The sequence below is a fragment of the Schistocerca piceifrons genome, chromosome X (genome assembly GCF_021461385.2).
Source record: "Schistocerca piceifrons isolate TAMUIC-IGC-003096 chromosome X, iqSchPice1.1, whole genome shotgun sequence".
NCBI lineage: Eukaryota > Metazoa > Arthropoda > Insecta > Orthoptera > Acrididae > Schistocerca > Schistocerca piceifrons.
This window is the reverse complement of record NC_060149.1, coordinates 124,801,127-124,822,592: the sequence shown is the minus strand read 5'-3', so window position 1 is coordinate 124,822,592 and position 21,466 is coordinate 124,801,127. Positions and strand designations below refer to the sequence as shown.

Below are 21,466 nucleotides of genomic sequence, written 5' to 3'. Positions count from 1 at the left end.
CATCATCGGTTGGTCAGCTCGACTAACAGAAAAAAGTCTTTTATTACGACTGCAAACGAGCAATGGATGTCAAGTATTAATGACAACGTTGTCAACCAAGTCCTCTAGTTTGATACATTTATTCGTTAGTACTCTCTGTCTGGTGATTGTAGATGAGGCAGGATTTTGAGACGCATTAGTAATTTCGCAGTAAATTGACGGCAGTCAGTAAGTCGTGGAACGGTCTTAATCTACCCATAGTGTGTGTATGTGTGTAAAACATTTTAGTAGAATAGCCTGCATAATTTGCGCTGTGAGTACTCGGCTGAATACAGTTCAGTCGAAAATAAATGCTATAAGTTTACTTGCATTGTACTGCGAACCGTAAGATTTCTGCAGTGTGCCTTGTATATGTGCAGCCTGCAAATATTACGTATGAAAAATTTATTTATTGATAACCCCAAATACGTATAACTGGAGACTCACAAGAACGTTATTTTCCATATGCGGTAAGTAAATTATATGTAAAAAAGACAGAAGTCACATTAGCTCGTACACATTATACACTAGAGATGAACGTATTGTACTGGGTAGTTTGTCTCCTGTAACGCAGATGCCTCTGAATACGGGCATGTTCCCTATACTAGTCCGCCAGTAAAATGAAAAATAAAAAGTACACTCCATTGAGCAGCGTAAGCCAGTGCAGGTATGTTAACATTATATATTTTCAATTTCCGAAGTTTTTGCTCAGTAAAAATTAAATATGTTTGCAACATTGACAATCGGATCAGATTACTCACATTTATATTTTTAATATACACGCTGTATGTTGGAGTCCGTCTGAAGCTTCCACTGAAAGGGAGAAAAACGACAATTGAGAGAAAAATGTCAAAAAGAGGTCAGTGCACGCAGAGAGCAGCGGTGGCCAGGGACAAGTTTCCCATCTGAGAACGGCCGATAGCATGACGATAGCTGCGTCACATTTTCCGGTACTTCCTTCACGGCATTGCACATACTTCCTACCCAGCTGTTTGTCGTCATCAGACACATCCGTCCTTGTTCCTAGTTCTAAGTAAACTCCAGGAAGAAAACTGAAGGAACGAAGAACAACGTGGTGTCGCAATTTATGCGTTAATTCGTAATTTTGGTTCACCAGTTCCATTGTAATTATGAGAAACACATCGCAGTAGATAACTTTGTCAAAAGCGATTTCCTTCTACGACAAATTGGCTGCAGTTAGTTGATTATGTGATGTAGCCTAGTAGAAACGCTGCTGCTTCACTTAATGTGTTCTCAAAAGTACCAGATTTCAGTACAGTTGAAAATTATCTGCTTATCAATCATTACTCGAAGAAAAAAAAGGTATTAATTCTTGCCAGGCTGTGTTGCCGTGGACCATTTTGCTTCTTAACGACACGACACAATAATTTATTTTACAAAAGTGTAATTTGCTTCTGGTGAACGCAAGTATACACAGAGTATTACTGTATTCTTGAATAGAAAGATAAGGTATCTTTTTTACGCAGTAACTAAAGTCAGCATAAGAATTTTATCGCCCAAAGTTTTTGTCTCGAGCTCGCGTCAGATGAAAGTTTCGTTGCTTAAAAAAAGGCAGAATTTTCTTTCTCCGTTAACTAAGTCAAAATGTCACCGGCACTCTCTCTCGACAGGCTTTGCAGTCGACGGGAGTTTGTTAAATAAATGCGACAACCAAAAGAACAGGAGGTAGGTGAGATTTTTTCCGTATTCCAAATCTGAGTGTCCTTATTTGTACTCCTCCTGCGACTCCACTAATGTTGCGTGGAAGCCTACTCTGTAGGCGCTGTACAAGCGCCACTTAGTCACTTCACACGACGGTTTCGAAACCGTGACGCGCTTGTCTTTCACAGTTAGGGTTGCCCAAGAGTTTTCAGCACTGACCTGTACCGTGACTCAGATCACCGACGATCCGGAAGCAGGTGACTCAGGAACAAACGCAAGACACTAGTAGCGTCTTCATTGAAATGAAGCTGAATATTCTGTCCTCGCACGGACGAGTCATACGCTGAATATCATCTCGGTGCATAGTTGCGAAGCGTTATGCCGCCCTCGGACGGGACGTAGATTTGCTAGTTTAAAGCATCGGCACATTGAAGGCCTCGCAGATGTTTGTTGAGTGTAGTGTAATGGATAATTCGCAGTTTCATGCCCTGTTTTCGGCGTACATTTTTTTATTACCTTCGTGTTTTCGAAAAGATGCTTATCAGGTTAATGGAAGTATATCGTGTAATATTCGAATCTATGTGCATACAAGAGCGCTCTCCGTCCTGGAGTGAGTGAGATTGTGTAAGCGTACCCAGGGAACATAAACCTGTGAATTGTAAGATTGCTGTCTACATTACTACCTAGTTCCTGCGAAATTCGGTATTTACGTATTAATTCAAAAATGTTTCCTATTTGTGGGATACATACTTCCTTTGGCAATATTGCGTATGGATGTGCGCACACGCACCTACACCAGGTACAAAACATTTAACAGCAGTATGGCAGTAAATAAATGACCTTCAACTTTGTGTTCAAGAGAGCGTGCAGTACTTATAGTAGCAGCACCTTGTGGACTTTGTTTCTAATCTCTTGTATTCCACATCTACATTTATTCTCCGCAAGCCACATGACGGTGTGTGGCGTAGGATACTTATATACTTCCGGTACCGCTATCTGAACACTCCCCTTCCTCCCCTCCCCTCCCCCCCCTTTCCCTGCTCCATTCGCGAATGGCACCTGGAATGTATGATTGTCGCTAAATCACCGTATTAGCTCTAATTTCGCGAATTTTTTCGTTGCAGTTATTTTGTAAGACGAATGTAGGAGGAAGAAGTACTGTATGTTGTCTGACGCATCCGGGAACATGCTCTTTCGGAATTTCAGTAGCAAATATCTCCGTGATGCACAATACTTCTCTTGTAGCTTATGCCACTGGAGTTAGCTGAGTGTCTGTGTAACGCTCTCGCGCCGATTAAACGATCACGTGACAAACACGCCAATCTTCGTTTCATTTTGTCTCTCTCTTCTGTTATCCTTGTGAGGGTCCCAGACTGATTAGCGATGCTCATGAATTGAAGAACTGCTCAGACAAACCTTCTTTCGTGAATGAAATTCATTTCCTTGAGATTCTTCCCATGAATCTCAATTTGCCATCTGCTTTTTCTAATATTCGTTTTATGTTGTCACTCCACTTACTGTCGCTCCGGATGATTACTAGTTGGCATTATACCGTGGTTATTGTTTGCAGCTGTTTGTCACCAATGTTTTAATTGTACAGTAGTGGATTTCTTCTCCCATGTATGCGCAGTGTGTTTCATTTATTTACATTCAGAGCCAACTGCTAGTTCTTACACCGTTCATCAATTTTCTGCGGGTCTTCCTGCATTTCGCCAGTGTCCTCACGCTGCTCCTTTTTACACTCAACTACATCATCTGCAAACCATCTCATGTAGTTATCCACAACATTATTTATACATAGTGTAAACAGTAACGGTGTGTGTGTGTGTGTGTGTGTGTGTGTGTGTGTGTGTGTGTGTGTGTGTTAAACTGGGGACCTAGAAACGACGGAGAGGCTTCGTCCCGTCGTAGCCCTCAGTGGTTTACAACCCCACAACAGTCCACCCACACCGAACCCAGGGTTATTGTGCGGTTCGGCCCCCAGTGGACCCCCCATCTTTGCGGAATTCATGTTGATTTTTGCAGAGGAGATTTTCGTTCTCCGAAAACGTCATAATACGTGAGCATAAAACATGTTCCATAATTCTATAACAGATTGACGCCAGCGATGTAAACCTAAAATTATGTGCATCTGTTCCTAGACTACTCCTCGAAAACGGGAATGGTCTGTACTTTTTTCCAGTCGATAGGCGCCCTTCGTTGCTCCAGCGACCTGCAACAAACTGCTTCTACTGAACAGAAACAGTGAGGTAATAAGATTGTTCTTACGGTTTTACAAAAAAGTGAGAACGATGAAATATTGTCTTCATGTGAAAGACTATTGTATATTTGTATCGCAATATTTGTAATGGAAATATAGAAAGTTGGTATTCTTACTGGATGAACATTGGAATTCTCTTATTGCCTTGCATCATGTTCATGTTCGTGGATATTTAAGTTTTTGTTTGTGTGCTACAGGGTGACGCAGAAGTGCGTTAACATTTAAAAATTAAATACGCCAGAAAATAATGTAGGTAGATAGGTAAAAATGGACATAAGCGCAACAACCAATGATCACACGGACTGAGGTCTAAGGACCTGGGAGGCTAAGCCTGACGGAAGTGGCGGCTCATGTGCGCAAGAGATCTTCCACACGTGGAGCAATATGGTGTGGAGCGCCATCCTGCTTAAAAGTCATACGCTCCAGGTGTTATCAGCCAGGCTAAGGAGTTGTAACGCGGCGTCACTGACTGGTTGCTGTTCAGCGCCATCTGTTGGCCGGGTTTTGCACTCGTTGGTTTCAGTAAAACACCAAGTCATTTCAGGAGTGTGTGTAAAGTTTTTCCTTTCTACGTACATTGTTCCGTGAATTAGCGCATTTTCAAATGTTATGACTTTTGGGTCACCCTGTACATTCAGAAGATGGATAGCATATGTAAAAGAGCGCAAATGTGCATTTTAATAGTGCTAACGTAACAGTTTTACATGCGGCCATTTTCTTAAACTATGTTACGCGGTATGATTACGTGCAGAACCTGGTTTCGCCCTCATCATGTAGGGGTTCGGTGGTCATCGAAGCGATGGAAAAAGCCTGGTAAACAACCTAGTAAACCGGGACGATGGCTTCAAGTTGGATTATTTATGGAATTCGCATGTAACTCATACTCGCTTTCGCAGATATCTGTATCGGTCTTTCCTGCACATGCTGTAACTTCATCTAAAACCCACTTCAGGGCTCAAGACAAAACTGTAGCTTGTCTCCTTTGCTGTAAAAGGTAGTGATGCTACCTGAAAGACCATACACATTGGCATTTATAGAAGCTGCTGACAGGGAGCATGTATTCTTTTTCAGCCAACATTTCCAACGCGGAAAATAATTCTGTCTCGACCACTGTTGTGAGATAAAGACGATGAACAGGCACATCATATTTTGTCGTCGGCGAATAGGTCTAGCTCAGATACGTTCGTTTCGCAGAAAACGTATTTTTAAGTAATAATATGTAGGCCTTGTTGATAAATCATTTATAGTTAACTTATGAAATTGTTAATTCTGTTATTCTTTTACCACGTGCCATTATAACCTCTGGCTGTGTTACTGACGCACGCATTTTTCTTTCCAGGATCAGTATGACAATATATCTCTCCACACGCAGAAAGGAATAGACTTTTTAGAAAAATATGGGCATTTCATCCGAGATCGCTGTACAATCGAGTTGGAGTACGCCGGGAAGCTGCGGTATGTCAAATAAAGCAATTATTTTTTTAACTAACTTCAAGCTTGTTAAGTGTGCATCTTTCTTCGCATATAGTTACGTATCTTACTCTCAAAGATCTAGAGGTAGCTATTGTTAGGCACAGCACATATTTAATTATTTGCAATATTGTAGTGCTTGAAAATAGTATTTAATATAATTTTCTGTGTGAGCAAAAATTGTCATGTGGCAAACGTTTTAAATTTTCTGTATGGGACATACATTATGCACTGCCTATTTGCATTAAAAAATTTAACAACTGATTTTTTACTTATGTTAAGTGACATAGTTTTGTGATTCATTTTTCGTGATCAGTACTGTTGTTCAATAATTTTGTATGATCTTAACAAAGGTTATCTTAGACGGATTCGTGAAAGGTACAGTTAACTGGTTTCGGTTCCTTCCTCCGCGTTGGCAAGGTTTAACCATGCTTGGAAAAGTTTACAACAACGAGAATTACATTAAATTCCTCGTCAGCCACTTTCCAGAGTACTTCCAAATTATTGTAGACGTTTCATTATTTAGGTTTCAGCATTATTTGTCCCCTCCTCCTAGTTTTGCCATTTATTCTGCTCAATTCTTAGTACTCGCTTCGAAATGTGATAGAGAGAGAGAGAGGCAGTGAAGACACTAGTGTGTTATCGGCAGGGCGCATCGTGTAAATTAGTCCTCTGGCCCTCCATATTCAGGCCTGCCGTTATTTCCGGAAATAACTTTTGGTGAATACGATCGTAATGCAGTCGGGTCATATATTGATGTTTTAGTTACAGGATTTTAATCACACAGGCCGTTGTTAAATCAGATCTCTTAGATTTTTCTGGTGATCAGTTTATTCTCGTTAAACATGGCGGTGCTCATATTATTCACTCGTGAATTCCAGGACTAGCGACACTACGTATTCGGGGCCGGGAACCGAATTATGATGATAAATTGATTCTGTACATCAGAGTGCATTATGGTCTATTTCATATTTTCCCGTAGCCGTTTAATCTTTTAAATTTGAGACCCGTCATATAGAGTTCAGCAATTTCTCTCCTGAATTATATCGGCAATACTATTATTATTTTACTTACCATGGGCAGTTATAGTAATGTGACCAAAAGAACACCGCGTCATTAATGCTCAAAGCATCAGATACACACTTCCGTAGTTTTGTAAATAGACAGGTGGCGCAGTTGTTAAGACACTACTATTATCTATAATTTTCAGTGCTATAGGATTTGCAGCTGCGATGAATTTTTTGAATTATTTCGTGATGCCTTCAGCTGCCATTCTCTTTATTTCATGTACGATTGTACTATTTCGACCTTGGGTAAAGTATTTGATGGATGATTTTTAGTAGTGTTGCAAACTGCTCGAAAGTAACGTGCTCCTAAAACACCTCTCTAATTCATTTTACGAGCATGACACGAAATCATAGGAGCAACAAGATGCATGGCTTGATTTACGACTAAAAATCATCTATAAAATACTTGAAAAGCACCTAATACCGAAATTCTACAATAGTGCATGAAATAAAAAGGATGGCAGCTGAAGGCATCACGAAATCGTTCAAAAAACTGCTATTATCCTTGAAAAGTGCGGTTCAAATCATCTTTCGAATGTTAAAATTCACATTTTGTATTTTTCAAAGTCATGTCAGGTGAATATATTCATGGTTACTTCAAATAAGGCCACAGCTAATAGACTGTTCCAGTATTATTAAAAAAAGCACGAAGTGTGAAACGAGCTCTTTACGAAAAGAATCGGACATTTTGTCCACTATAAATTATCATGTAAAAATGCTGCTGCTGTGTAATTCAGATTGAAAATAGCAAAATCACTGCATCACTTGTTCTTTTCGCGCGCCAAACCCGATGTATTTCAGAAATTTAATCAAGTTTTAAGCCCTGTGAGGTTTAAATATACATAAGTTTGATGGCTACGTGTGAGTGTTGACCTGATTTTTTAGTGCAGTGCACCGTCATATCCTCTCTGCAGTTGAAAACTGTGTGCCGGACCGATACTCGAACTCGGGACTTTTGCCTTTCGCGGGCAAGTGCTCTACCATATTATTTCATGGTAGAGCACTTGCCCGCGAAAGGCAAAAGTCCCGAGTTCGAGTATCGGTCCGGTGCACAGTTTTAATCTGCCAGGAAGTTTCGTATCAGCGCAGACTCCGCTGCAGAGTGAAAATTTCATTCTGGGAAGTGGACATATTAATCATAATGAAAACCTGCACTCGAATTTTAGGTTAGATGTGTTGAAGCGTTTTTGTATCCTTCATTTTACAGAACCTCACAAACGCACACGCACACACACTCACACTCACACTATATACCAGTCATAGTATTTTGATATGAACTGACACGCATTTTCAAGATACTACTGGCATCTTACTATCTAAAGAGTCTATTTGCTTCTTGCTGCAGTCTGTGATGATGCATTGAGTGAAGCTACTATTTCCTCTGTGATACTCCATGATTGGCACAGTGACCTTATTTTCAATCTAAAAGAAACGCAGTCGGAGCATAATATTCATTGCCCAGTTTCCATGAAGTTAACCCACGTGCAATCGCAAACAATGTGAAAAATGTCTCGTCAGAGCATACGTGCCTTTACCAGTTGCCGAGTAAGCTTACGCAGTCTGTAAGACAGTGAAATAGCTTCCTCCCGGAACAGAGTTAAAATCCCATTCTACTTATGACACAGAGTTTTAGTCTCCCCTCATTATTTGGTGATTCATTCAGTGGTAATTAGAGCAAGGTTACAACTTCTTCATTCGCAGTTAGCTGACTCGCAGCTCCGCTTCACGTGACCTCGATGGCAACGGGAGGAAGACTAGAATGTCCCATCGAAGAATTGATGAGCGACCGGGGCGGGGGGGGGGGGGGGGGGGGGGCAGGCTTGGTAGTTCCAGGTCGGGAAGAAAATCGACCGTGTTACCCATTAAAGAACCATCCCTTCTTTCACCTGCCACGTAAAATCTAAATCTAGATGGACGAGCGTGGATTAGATCCCTAATCCTCCCGAATGCGAGTTCAATGTTTAACCATTGCGCTGTCTTCTGTACCAGTGAACGTTAGGTACATTTTTGTTTTCTGGCTTGTTTCCCATTCAGCAATAAGTATGTTTATTGAACCGGGGACTTAGAAACGACGGAAATGCTTCGTACCGCCGTTGCCCTCAGTGGTTCACAACCCCACAACAGGCCACAGCAGTCCACTCGCCCCACACCGAACCCAGGGTTATTGTACGGTTCGGCCCCCAGTGGTCCCGAGTTCGTGTCTCGATCCGGCATGCAGTTTTAATTTGCCAGGAAGTTTCAGGAACTGCCTGCTTCAATGTTGCTTGTGAGCTGAAACACACATTACATTATTTTTCCTTAAGTTGTGATTCTTGTTTCCGTTGTAGTGCAGATCATTACAATTACGGCTTTTCCCTCCAAAACCTAGGATGTTTTCTCTGTGACCCTGTAAATACTAGAGCTAAACAATGTAGAACAACAGCATGCGTTACAAGCATAGCATTCTGTATTACTTCATTTCCTTATTTCTAACATTTTAAAATTGTACGTCGACTTTAGATGACATGTCAATCATAGATGTTCTTATCTCTATGTAGTGAACGTATTTTCAGTCATGTTTTGAATATGGTCCCGCTACACTTTACTAACTAATGTTTCGCCGCAAGGGATATCGGATTTTCGAGAGTAAATTAATGTGGAGTATGTCGTTCTTCTTTTCAAACATTCCCATTTCTTCTTTCCTTATTGTCTTTTGGGCATGCAGTTGTAGTAATTAAAGTAGGCACAAATGCAGTGATCAAATAGAAATGATTAGTGTACATTCGCATTCTCTTTACATCGTTCCTTTCTTGTTGCTCCCATGCCGATGGATTGTTTCTATCGCAATCAGTATGCGTGATAGGAAGCTACCCTACAGACAGAGGGATCTATATTTATACTTGGCAGAACTAATTACATACTGACATAATCGTCGGTATTGCTTTCGTTTCCCAAAAGTTATAAATACTTCGATTTCGGTAAAGAAGCTCTGTATTTCGCCAAGATGTCGAAGAAGACGGTCCCTTACCTACTGGTTGTATGGAGTAAGATGTGGAGACGGCGGTTTGAAAGCGGACAGTAGTAGTACGAGGAAGGGCGTCCCTTACCTCAGGGATCGCTACCTGGCCAAGGGGCAAGTGTGGCAAATGTCCGGCATTCCTTCCCACTCGGGTAGCAGCGCGTGAGACCGCGCGGCTAGCCGGGCGTGCTAATAAGTGTGTAGTACTCATTGTATCACAAACATTGGGTCCGGCAGAGAGTTTCGGCATTGTAATGATACACCAAGGCAAGTTTTTTATGAAACTCCTGTGAAACTATATTCGTGAAAATACATTCTTATTCGTGTTAATTGCACTTTACTGGTCACTGTCGTTTGCTATATTCGGACGGGCATTTACAACAGCTCACTTCCTTATTCGGTGATTACTCTCAACTACAAGTAATTCATCAAAAATTTTAGTAGTTGTGGTCACAATAAAACATAAAATACAAATTGCTCATAACTAGTTTCGCTTAACTAGCAACTATCCTCAGATTACGCTTACTAACTAATCAGTATTTTGTGTAATGTTGGCAACATCTTCACTATTAAGTATAAGTCTGATCATGCTTCTTAAAGAAACCGTATCTGAGCACAGTGTCGGCTACAACACCATCGTTACTGAGTACAACTTGTAGCCTGCGTACTAAGGAATCTGTACTAAGTAAAATGTTGGCCACATCATCCTTAATAAGTGTAACTCATCAATAATAATAAAAAAGTTGGCCAAAGCATGGCTGTAGACGTATAAAATAATCATAAGACTAGGTAGGCCGTTCATGAATAAAACGATCAGAAGACTAGTTTATACATGAATGGCCATGCTTTGACCAACTTTTTACTGTTCACGAGTTACAACTTTTTACTGTTCACGAGTTACAACTTTTTACTGTTCACGAGTTACAACTTTTTACTGTTCACGAGTTACAACTTTTTACTGTTCACGAGTTACAACTTTTTACTGTTCACGAGTTACAACTTTTTACTGTTCACGAGTAGTAGAAGTTATTCGTCAACTCAATTGAATTTTCATCCCATTTCGCTTTTAAATTGGATATTGCCACAGAAGAAGCTGAATAGCACAGTCACCGTGGTGTAGTGATTATAATACTAGACTGTCGCATGGAAGGTCGTGAGTTAAAAACTCACTTGAAGTGTAAAATTGTAATTTCCATACTCGGTTCCAGTATATTCCAGAAGTATCCACAAATGTCAAGAATCATTGTACTGGAATGTTCTATAACTGTATGTATATATACTGGATGTGTTGTGGCCGGAGGCAGTTCGCTCCGCGCTCTTGTATGTACAAGTACTGAAGAAACCTTCGTTAAGTGAAGTTAGTGTTCGTCATTCATCTAATTACACTTTCTTCTACGTGACAATATAATTAAGGTAAAGCGTCTAATGTCTGTTTGCGCGTGCATAATATCCAACACTTAGAAAAAACGTACTTCATCAAACAGATTCCAAGATCGAGATTAGTTTCATAGTTTCATTCAAATGGAAGATGAGATATTTACCGTCAAGATACAAACATGAGCCAGTCCAGTTTTACAGAAAATTTCATAATAGCAAAAACTTCCAGTGTGCAACTTGCGTTTACTTTCAGATGTAGACTGGCAGTCAAGATTTCTGGCCACTGGGGAAACATTCTAGTCCAGCTGTTCGCTGTTGCAACAAGAATTGCAGCAAATACATTTTGTAATAACGAACATCAGCTTTTGAGTGAATGATTCTGATAAATGAATCAAAAATGTCCAGTCTTTTAGAGAACAAAAGATAAGAAGAAAAAAAAAGATTTCTCGGGAAATCTTCTACCTTACACTTCGAGCTCACGACTCTACCAACTGCGCTAAAGCTCCGACATCGCAACTAGGCCTCCGTATATGACACACACTGCGTACAAATGTCATTATTTGATGTTTACTATGCAAACTGTACCAAAATGGCGTGCTTTTGAAAGATCGTCATTGTGCCGTAGGATTGAAACAGTATACATTCGTAACACAGAAGTTATAATGCTAAAAACTTCAACAACAGGAAGCCTTAACTACTGATACGTAGTTGCCTGTCATCTTACTATAAAAAATCGTAGCTGAAACAACGGTTTTTTCGAGAAAAAGCGTTGAAACAGCTTATATTCATACCATGTACTCTCTGAGGAAGAAAACCCACCGATTAGACGGATAACGCCATAAAGTGTAGCGACTCATATTTTCTGCTAGTTACGTAAAACCATGTCGCATCTCATTGGCCACGTTCCTCTCTACAAGGCCAAAATCTGGCATGCCAGATTCTGTGTTTCACGCTCCACAGCGTAGTGGGACGTGCAATTCCACGCTGTTCCGTCACCACTTCCTAGTCCACGTGCGTTTTCCTGGGAGAGGACGGCTTAACGAAGGTGGTGTGGCCAACATTACCCATAAGTATTGATTCGTTAGTTACATGAACTTATGATGCTTCTTACTCGAGCGAAACCGGTAATCAGCAAGTTGTAATTTTGTGTTTTATTGCGATCAAGACTATTAAAATAACAACTTGTACAGACCGCTCTATCTCCTTCACTCAACGATATCTGGTCTTGCAAATAAATCATTCTACCGACTGTGCCGGCCGCTGTGGCCGAGCGGTTCTAGCAGCTTCAGTCCGGAACCACGCGGCTGCTACGGTCGCAGGTTCGAATTCTGCCTCGGGAATGGGTGTGTTTGCAGTCCTTAGGTTAGTTAGGTTTAAGTAGTTCAAAGTCTAGGGGACTGATGACCTCAGATGTTAAAAGTCCCATAGTGCTTAGAGCCATTTGAACAATTTCTGACTGACTGCTTGTTTGTCCTGTCTCTGTTTTACCCTTGATAGTGTGACTCGGTGGCTAAGCGGGTGCCAGACTAAAACTCAAAAACTACAGGCTTCCATCCTCAGTGAGTCCAATGGTTTTTGTCATGTGATGCTTATTTCACCTCAGGCACCGATTTTAATATGCGAAAATCTCGTAGTTGCGCCGTGGTCCGAAGTCCACGTCACATTGTAGGTCCCTCCTGTAAGTGACTGAGTCGGTCACTTCAGTAGCCGAAGAGAGGCAAAGGTATACCGACGCCATACATTTAGTCCTACCGCGCCTCGGAACATCGAATACATGGCGCCCTGGATAAACATGCTCCAGCACTACATGCCATCTGTGAAAGTCGGCAAAATGTATATTTCGCGATGCAGCCTTAAACCCCGTTTCTTTTTTTTAAAAAAAGAGTTCGTGACAGCCGTCGTAAGTACGCTGTATTGTATGGAAAACGCTTTGACAGCTGATGGATGCCGGAGTGAACGATTGTATCCTATCAGCTTCTGGGGAAAAAGTATTTTCTGTCTAGTACAGTGTTTCCATTACTGGCGATCAGTGCTTTATTCATATGAGAGAAGTCTTGAAGCGGCGGAGAGTTAAGAGTAGGAACAGCGAGCCAGGAAGCCGCAGATGGCGACTCGCCCACGCACGGGCTCGGCTGCTACTTAGCCGCTGGAATTAACGCCAACGCCGGCCAGAGGGCGCTGCCCGCCAGCCTCCAGCCCGTGATTTCACGCCTTGTGCGACGCGCTGAAAATTTGGCCGCTTCTATGCCTTTCGACAAATTTTGTCTCCCCTTCAAACAAAGTGTGCAGGGGATGAACAAAAAGCTGTGATCACATCTCTTCGATATACAGTGAGGTGACTGAAATCATGAGATAGCGATATGAACATACACAGATAACGGCAGTATCGCGTACCTGAGGTTTAAAAGGGTAGCGCAATGGTGGAGCTGTCACTTGTACTGTGAAAAGAAGTCCGACCTGATTATGGGCCCACGATGAGAATTAACAGACTTTGAAAGCGGAATGGTAGTTGGAGCTAGAAGCATGGGACATTCTGTTTTGCGAATAGTTAGGAAATTCAATAATCAGACATCGGCATTATCAATTGTGTGCCTAGAATACAAAGTTTCAGGCATTACCTCTCATCATGGGAAAAGCAGTGTCGGGCGGCATTCACTTAACGACCGGGAGCAGCGGCGGTTGCTTAAGAGTTGTCAGTGCTAACAGACAAGCAACACTGCGTTGAATAGCCGCAGACAACAATGTGGGACGTCGACGAACGGATATGGTAGGACAGTGCGGCAAAATGTAGCGTTAATGCGCTATGGCAGCAGACGACCGACGCGAGTATTCTTACCAACAGCACGACATCGCCTTCAGCGACTCTCTTGGGCTCGTGACAGTATCAGTTGGTCTCTAGACGACTGGAAAACCGTGGCCTGGTTAGATGAATCGCGATTTCAGTTGGTAAGAGCTGATGATGGGGTTAGTGTGTGGCACAGACCCACGAAGCCATTGACTCAAGTAGTCAACCAGGCACTGTGCAAGCTGGTTCTGGCTCCATAATGGTGTGGGCTATGTTTAAATGGAATGAACTGGGTCTTCTGGTCCAACTGAACCGATCATCGACAGGAAATGGTTATATTCGGCTACTTGGAAACCATTTGCAGCCATTCATGAACTTCATGTTCCCAAACAACGATAGAATTTTTATGAATGACAGTGCGCCATGTCATCGGACCACAGTGGTTCCCGATTGGTTTGAAGAACATTCTGGACAATTCGAGCGAATGGTTTGCCCACGCAGATCTCCCGACATGAATCCCATCGAACGTTTATGGGATATAATCGAGAGGTCAGTTTGTGCACGACATCCTGCACCGGCGACACTTTCGCGATTATGGGCGGCTTTGGAGGCAGCATGGCTCAATATTTCTGCAGGGGACTTTCAGCGACTTACTGAGCTCATTCCACGCCGATTTGTTGCAGTGCGCTGGACAATAGGCGATCTGACACGATATTAGGAGGTATCCCATGACTTTCGTCACCTCAGTGTAACATCTGTGTGTTACGAGATACTAGTTGCAGCATCCCTGTGAACCGTCGCATATCTTTCAGTTCTCGCTAACAACTGTATCCCTCGTGGAGCCGTATGGTTTTCATGGGAAATCTAGTCTGCTAATACACTACTGACATTAGTGGAAGAAAACCTAATCGAACCAAGGAGGACACTATTGCCGCGTAACGGTTGAATTTAAGATTGAACTATATAACAGCCAGTGAACAAACAAGTGCATCGGTAACTGCATGAATTAAACGTTAATGTTAGATTTGATAATCCTAAACCTTTTATGAATCATAGGAATGCAAAAAGAGACTTCACTGGTACAAAGAACACAGAAAGTGGGAATATTGTCTAGTTCAAGTAGGTAATATGATAAAAGTTTGTATCTTTATACTACTTCTTACAATAAGACTCCCTTACGTTTGGAGAAAACCAGAAAAGGCAGTCTACCCTGCCTTCTTCCAACAGCGATTTGTAATGGGGTTCATTATTAACTTTATATCTTCCTCCGAGAGGATATCTTCTAGTTTGGTGGTTTGATCTCGACATTAATAATTTCAGTTTTCCCTGAGCTTCAAAAATTGCCGGACTTGAATGCTATCGTTTCAGCATTTATTCTGTGTTGAATGGTACAGGGAGGGTGTCTGACGGAGTAGCCCCTGATTTGAGAATTAAATATCTCGAAAGATGGGATCGGTTGTTGCACTCGTACGTAGATCTTACTTTTCGAGATATTTAATTTTGAAATGAGGAGCACCTTCGCTGGACACCCTGCATAAAAGGTCATTGGTCGTTATAAGGGATTAAACACGCATTGATTTAGAGGACTGAAACGATTAAGAATAACAAAGCTGCTTCTATATCTTGTTAGACGAGTAGTTACTGTGTTTTGTCTACTGATTGTACATAGACTTATCTCTCGCTGCGCAAACTTCATGGTGGAGTGCTGGTAGCCCACTACTGCAATAATACCTATCATTTGAGACGTGTTGCAGCGCCAATTCTTTCCTTTAAATAGATAGATGACTAATATGAGACACATCACAATTCTGCAATCTCTACCCTAGTTGAAGACAGTTCCATGCCCGTGGTTAATCCCATAGACATGTTTAAAAAACAACCATGACCTCTATTTGTGATCCGAAAGGAAGTGTAATGTTATTCATTTACTGTACACATAGCGAGTAACCCTCTGGTCTAGAATGGGAAATCTAGAAGCTAAAATTTAACATTAAGAGGAACCGTTTTCAAAATATTCTCTCTCATGTTATGTACCTGAACTGTACAAGATTCTCATTATGTTGCAAATACCTCTGTTACTTCGATCCGATGAAAAAATTAGTGAGTTCCATTTTAATAAATACGAATTTTTTTTTATACCAAAGGGGTTATAGGTAGATTTCTTTGGAATCTAATAATAATACTCAAATACTTTTTCGTAAATTTACGTTATCTACTGTACCATACATATTGAAATCGGAGTTTCTCGGAAAGTTGAATTAATGCTAAATATGTTTAAATAGGAAACATCTAGGATATTGTTCTAGGATTAATGTTTCACTCTGCACTTTGAAACGTCCTGTCGCTTGAAACTTCGTGCGGAACGGGGACGCGGAATTTGCCCTCCATTCGGAATGTTCGTATCGCCTTCAGACGCTTTCACAGCTTCAATGGTGCCAGTTTGCCTCTCCTAATTTGTGATCTTTATGGAAGCTCTCCTACATACCTTGATGGACGAGCACTCTTGGAAGAAAATGACTTTTCCAGCCCATGGGCATAGGAATTGAAGAGAGATACTGACAGAATTAAAGTATGAAGATTTCTTCTTGTAGTGCCAAAATAACTTGGTCATTAAGAGCGTTTTTCGCGAAAGACAGCGGCTCGGTTTCAGAGGCGGTGGGTCATCCTCATATACATTGTCTTTGCCACGACTCCATGTGGTGCGCACCACCATTACTTCTTCTTCTTCTTATCATCATCATCTGCTTCTTTTCCACAGTCAGATCTATTTCACAGTTATACAGGAAGTTAGGAACTTCGATTAGGTCTTTGTTACGATGGGAGCTGCCACATAACTTGAATTCATGCAATTATCTTTATTTTGCGTGCTTTCCGTAGTTTCTTTGCACGTATGATATATTCTTTATTCAGAATCAACGCGTAAGTCGGTTAGAAATTTGTTCTTAAATTACAGTCAGGCTGATCAGCGGTACTGTCGCTACCTGATTCGCCTTAGCGTTCAGGAAAAAGTTCCGACGAATATTTAGTAATTTCCTCTGCTACCTCTCATTCTTACAAGAAAAATTATGACAAATTGTTTTTCAGATTCTGAGTGTATTTTCCTTGACTGCATAATTATAGAGACGGGTAGAAAATATAGCGTTCTTAGTGCCGACTAAATGTAATAGTATCTAATCATGGTCGTCACAGTGAGGCTAATATATTTTCGAAAATGTGTACGAGTATATCCAGGCTAATCTGTAATTACACAGGAAACGTCCGTAACTTATTGAAGGAACTGCCATGATATTCACCTCAAGTAATTGCGGAAAACCAAGGAAAATCTGTGTCATGATGTTCGGACGTGGATTTGAAACCCGCCCCTCCTGAATAAGAGTTCAACATCTTAACTGTTTCTCTGTCGATTTGTTCCAATGAAAGACAGTTTCTTTACAGGTGTATTTTTTGTTTTGATGTTTATCTCATCGAGTTCAAGACAGTATTGTCTCATCTTCGCCGGCTGGAGTGGCTGAGCGGTTCTAGGCGCTACAGTCTGGAGCCGCGCGACCGCTACGGTCGCAGGTTCGAATCCTGCCTCGGGCATGGATGTGTGTGTTGTCCTTAGGTTAGTTAGGTTTAAGTAGTTCTAAGTTCTAGGGGCCTAATGACCTCAGCAGTTAAGTCTCATAGTGCTCAGAGCCATTTGAACCATGCCTCATCTTCAGGTACCTGTTAGGCGTGCTTCAGGAATTGAATGCCGTAAGTACTGTAACAGTGTAGTTCCATCAAGGGAGGCGCCTATAATCTCGCGCTTTATAGGGGCATCCCTCGATGCCAGTTAATCGCACGTCACACTTGTTGGGCAGCCGTCTACGGTACGGAAAACCATATGGTGGCCGTCCAAATGGCGGCGCACAACAGTTGAAATGCCTGACACTCCCATAGCATTGAACGGCTGCCGTGCAGGTAGCACGGTGCCGTGCAGAGTAGTGGGGGCTTAGTAAGCACTGGTGCCTTGGCATCTTTCAGGCAAGGTTCGGCACGGCAGTCTTAGAGTCAACAACAGCGTGTACATAATTTCATTTGTTCTACTATAATTTGCCTCTTTTTGTTTTCGTAATTTCTTCTTGCAGCCCTAAGCATTCCTTGGGAAATAGACTGAGCGATTAATTTCCTCAATGGAAGAGCGGCCAGTTTTGTGGGACAAAACTCTACAAAATTATGACGACGGGATTCATACAAAAAAAGCGTGGATTGGATGTTTTCGAGGAACTGCGTGAATTTTAAAAGATGAACGACAGAGAACAATGAATACATTAAGTTAGTCATTCAGTCGCTTTAAGATGTACCATGGCGACAGCCAACATTTTATAGGCCGAATAGATTCCCCGAAGAATGTTTTCTTTCGCTGTAACGAATTCTTCATTCGCTCATGTAGTTCATCGACTGTTGATGTACACATTCGAAAGTACTTGAAGCATTTTTCAAAATGCCTACCGAGGTCTCTGAGCAGGGCGTCAAATGCCGCATTCGGTTCTTTTTAATTCAATGAATTCCGTTCCTTTTTTTTTAAGGTACGATAAACTAAATTTTTTCACGTTTCATTACACTAGAGTGTGATAATGGACTGGGAACGAATAAAATGAAGGGAGGTACCGTGCTTTGCGCAACAGCAGCCAGATAAATGTGAAACTGCCGAGGCTGCGTGCACATGTAAACTGTGCCGTTTAAATGGCTACCGGACAAATGTGAAATGGGCCTTACAGTACTTACAGATTCGATTCATGACGCACGTCTAACAGGCATCTAAAGATGAAACATTGTCGTCTAGAAATTGAATGTAAACACATGAGGTAAATATGAAATTAAAATAAAAAAATACAACTGTAAGGAAATTGCCTTTCATTGGAATAAATAAATAAATAAGTGCTATCGATATTCGGTACGTAACAGACTCCACGAAAATTTCTCTATCGGTGCCTTATTTTACGCCGCAGAAATGAACGATTTTCGAACTGTGCTTCAGTGTTCACTCGGGGGCTGTGAGGATGGAAGTAAGACAAACCGACCCGTTAGAAGCTGCAAGTCACTGAAGCTTTCGTGGAAGCTCTCAGTCGACCTCCATTGGCACCTGCAATCTTTGCCCTCTCGTCTTCCGACATTCCCTTTTCTAGGTCCATTAGGTCTTTTGGATAATTATTGAGAAGGTAGTCAGCTTTTCGACATCCTAGCTACAATCCTTGTGTACTGAGAGCTTACTACAATCATCATTTCAGAAATACTGTGTCACCCCTGTGATCGACTTAAGTTGATTTTTCTCCAAACAAGAATGCCTTTGTTCATGACGGCAAAAAAAAAGGATCTTTGCAGTTTTATAACCATCTTATCTTACGTTTCTTGAGACAAACAAGTTAATTTTCTACTGCTGGAAAATTTTATAGCGAGATTTCATTCACAGAAGTAAGGAAATTATATTTTACAAATTAATCAAGAATATGCGGTCACAAATGTTTTTCGCAATGCCATTTATGTACGGTGTTAACAAAAAATGCTCACGACTAGAACAGCGTGTTATCTCTGTCCATCAGTTTAAAAAGCAAGATGCTACTCAACGAAAAGAAAAAAATCTTGAAGCTCTCATATGATGAGTTTTCGGGTAGGGTTCTGCGAGCGCTGAGCCAGTGTGGGCGAATATGACGCACACAGTGCAAGTCGAGCGGCGGTCGCAGCAAGTAGAAAGTGGCAGACGTGCATGTGAAAGCAGTTAGACGCGCACCGCGCCGCCCCTCGCCTCGCCACTGCAGCTGTAAATCCGAATGCCTTTTGGTCTCAGTTTTTGCGTCTTACATCTGTATAGACTTAACAGTTTATCACTATATCTCAAAAGACAAAAACTACTGGGTGACAGTTAGTGAACTATATGAAAAAAAACTAAATTAGGTATAAACTACGGTGTGCGCACACTTTATTCAACATGTAAACGCCACTACTGATATCTGGATTTAGGTTATGACATGTTCGATATGCCTGCCGTCATTGGCGATGATGTGGCGCAGTTGAATAGCGAAATTCTCCTTGACCCGCTGATGTGTCGGAACAGCGGTACTGCCGATGACCTTCTGAATGGCTGTTTTCAGCTCAGCAATGGTTTTGGGGTGATGGCTGTACGCCTTGTCACATGTGTTCAGATCCGGAAAATATGGCGACCAATCGAGGCCCATGCCAGTGCCGTCTGAGTACCCCAGAGCCAGAATGCGATCCCCAGAGTGCTCCTCCGAGACATCACTTTCCTGCTTCTATGGGGTCGAGCTCCGTGTTGCATGAACCACATCTTGTGGAAATCAGGGTCTCTTTGGATAATGGGGATAAAATCATCTGTCAAAACCTTCACGTACAGTTCGGTAGTCACCGTGCCATCAAGGAATATCGCACCGATTATCCTGTGACTGGTCATTGCACACTACAGTCACACGTTGAGGGTGAAGAGAATTCTCGACGGCGAATGCGGATTCTCAGTCCCTCAGGTAAGCCACATTTGCTTCGTCGCTAAATCAGACCATATTCACATACTATTCACATCATGCCCCGCGGCCAACCGTGTAGTTTGAACGTCCTAACGCAAATCGTTGAGAAGTGACGACGATTTTATTTCATATAGTTCAATAATTGCACCCTGTAGTTCGCAGTAAATTTTTCGGGCTCCAGGGAGAAGCATCGTGGGAGACTGTTCCGTCTGAAAAAGAGACTGCGTGAACCGACATACACTTTAGCAGCAGTAGTATGAAATACATTTGGTGATGTAGACAGGCGTGCAGAATTTTTTTTTTTTTTGACGTAGTGCGAGACTTTGATTGAAAGGTATTGAATGGGGAATGCAAGTCTAGCTTAAAGTGATGCCGTCGAACTTCCTTTACTACAGGCGATGTTGTCTGGTCATTATTTGATACCCGACCGTTGTGACCCCATACTCGGTGCTTGTTGGATTTGCTGAAATAACAAGGGTTGATCGCCCTTTCGTCATTGGCGTAGTGTGCCAACCTTAACACCAGTTTGGAGTGCATGCCTGCGACGAGTGAATGCTAGTTCAGTGTAGAGTTGCGTTTGTGTTGTGGATGAAGACTTGTAATCGTGACATAGTCACACAGGAAGGATGCGTACATATTGCAAATTAATAGGAGTACTGCACAATTGCTGTTTTGGTCACTAAATAAAAAGACACCAGCGGACAAGTCAGTGACTTTATTTGATTTATTATTATGTATTATCCTCAGTTTCTCATGAACATCTTGGTGATGGGATGTATACAGACAGCTTTTTTTGTTACTGTCTGCATACATCTGATAAACAAGATGTTCTTGACAATCTGAGGATGGGTTCTATCCGTAACGCATCAAATAGTCATTGGTTTCTTGTTAAGAGAGCAATACAACAGTTGTACAGTACTCCTGTTGTTATGTATGAAGACTCTGTGAAAGAAAGAAGATATAGAAAATCCGGTGTCAACATATAAACTACCGTATTTAAAGAAAGTAATGACACGCTTCTCTCAGAGTGCTTGCTTTATTACGCTCGGTTTCGGCCATTGGCCATCATCACGACATCCACATGGACAAATAGAACACTAAGATTACAAAAATTTCCGTCAACGCGTTAATTCAGTCCATAGGTGGTTTTACATGCGACACTACTTCCGCCTGTTTACCTGTAAATGTGTAACGCAATTTATAATTTTTTAGAACGTCTTCTAACTTCTTTCTTGATAACATGCTTTCAATCATGTCATGTCAATTCTATTTGCTTTTCTCATTTTCTAAAACACAGAGATTACATGTAATTGGTTTTTGGAGCTA

The 21,466-nt window shown here is 41.6% G+C and overlaps 1 protein-coding gene across 5 annotated transcripts in view; it reads left to right on the top strand.

Moving 5' to 3' along the window:
* The window catches only part of LOC124721257 (formin-binding protein 1-like), a 375,448-nt gene that overhangs the window by 122,476 nt on the left and 231,506 nt on the right, over positions 1 to 21,466 (top strand). For all 5 annotated transcript variants that reach the window (XM_047246130.1, XM_047246131.1, XM_047246132.1 and 2 more), the window contains exon 2: positions 5,280 to 5,395. In XM_047246130.1, the coding sequence (XP_047102086.1) occupies positions 5,280 to 5,395 (116 nt within the window). The remainder of the gene's footprint in view (positions 1 to 5,279; positions 5,396 to 21,466) is intronic.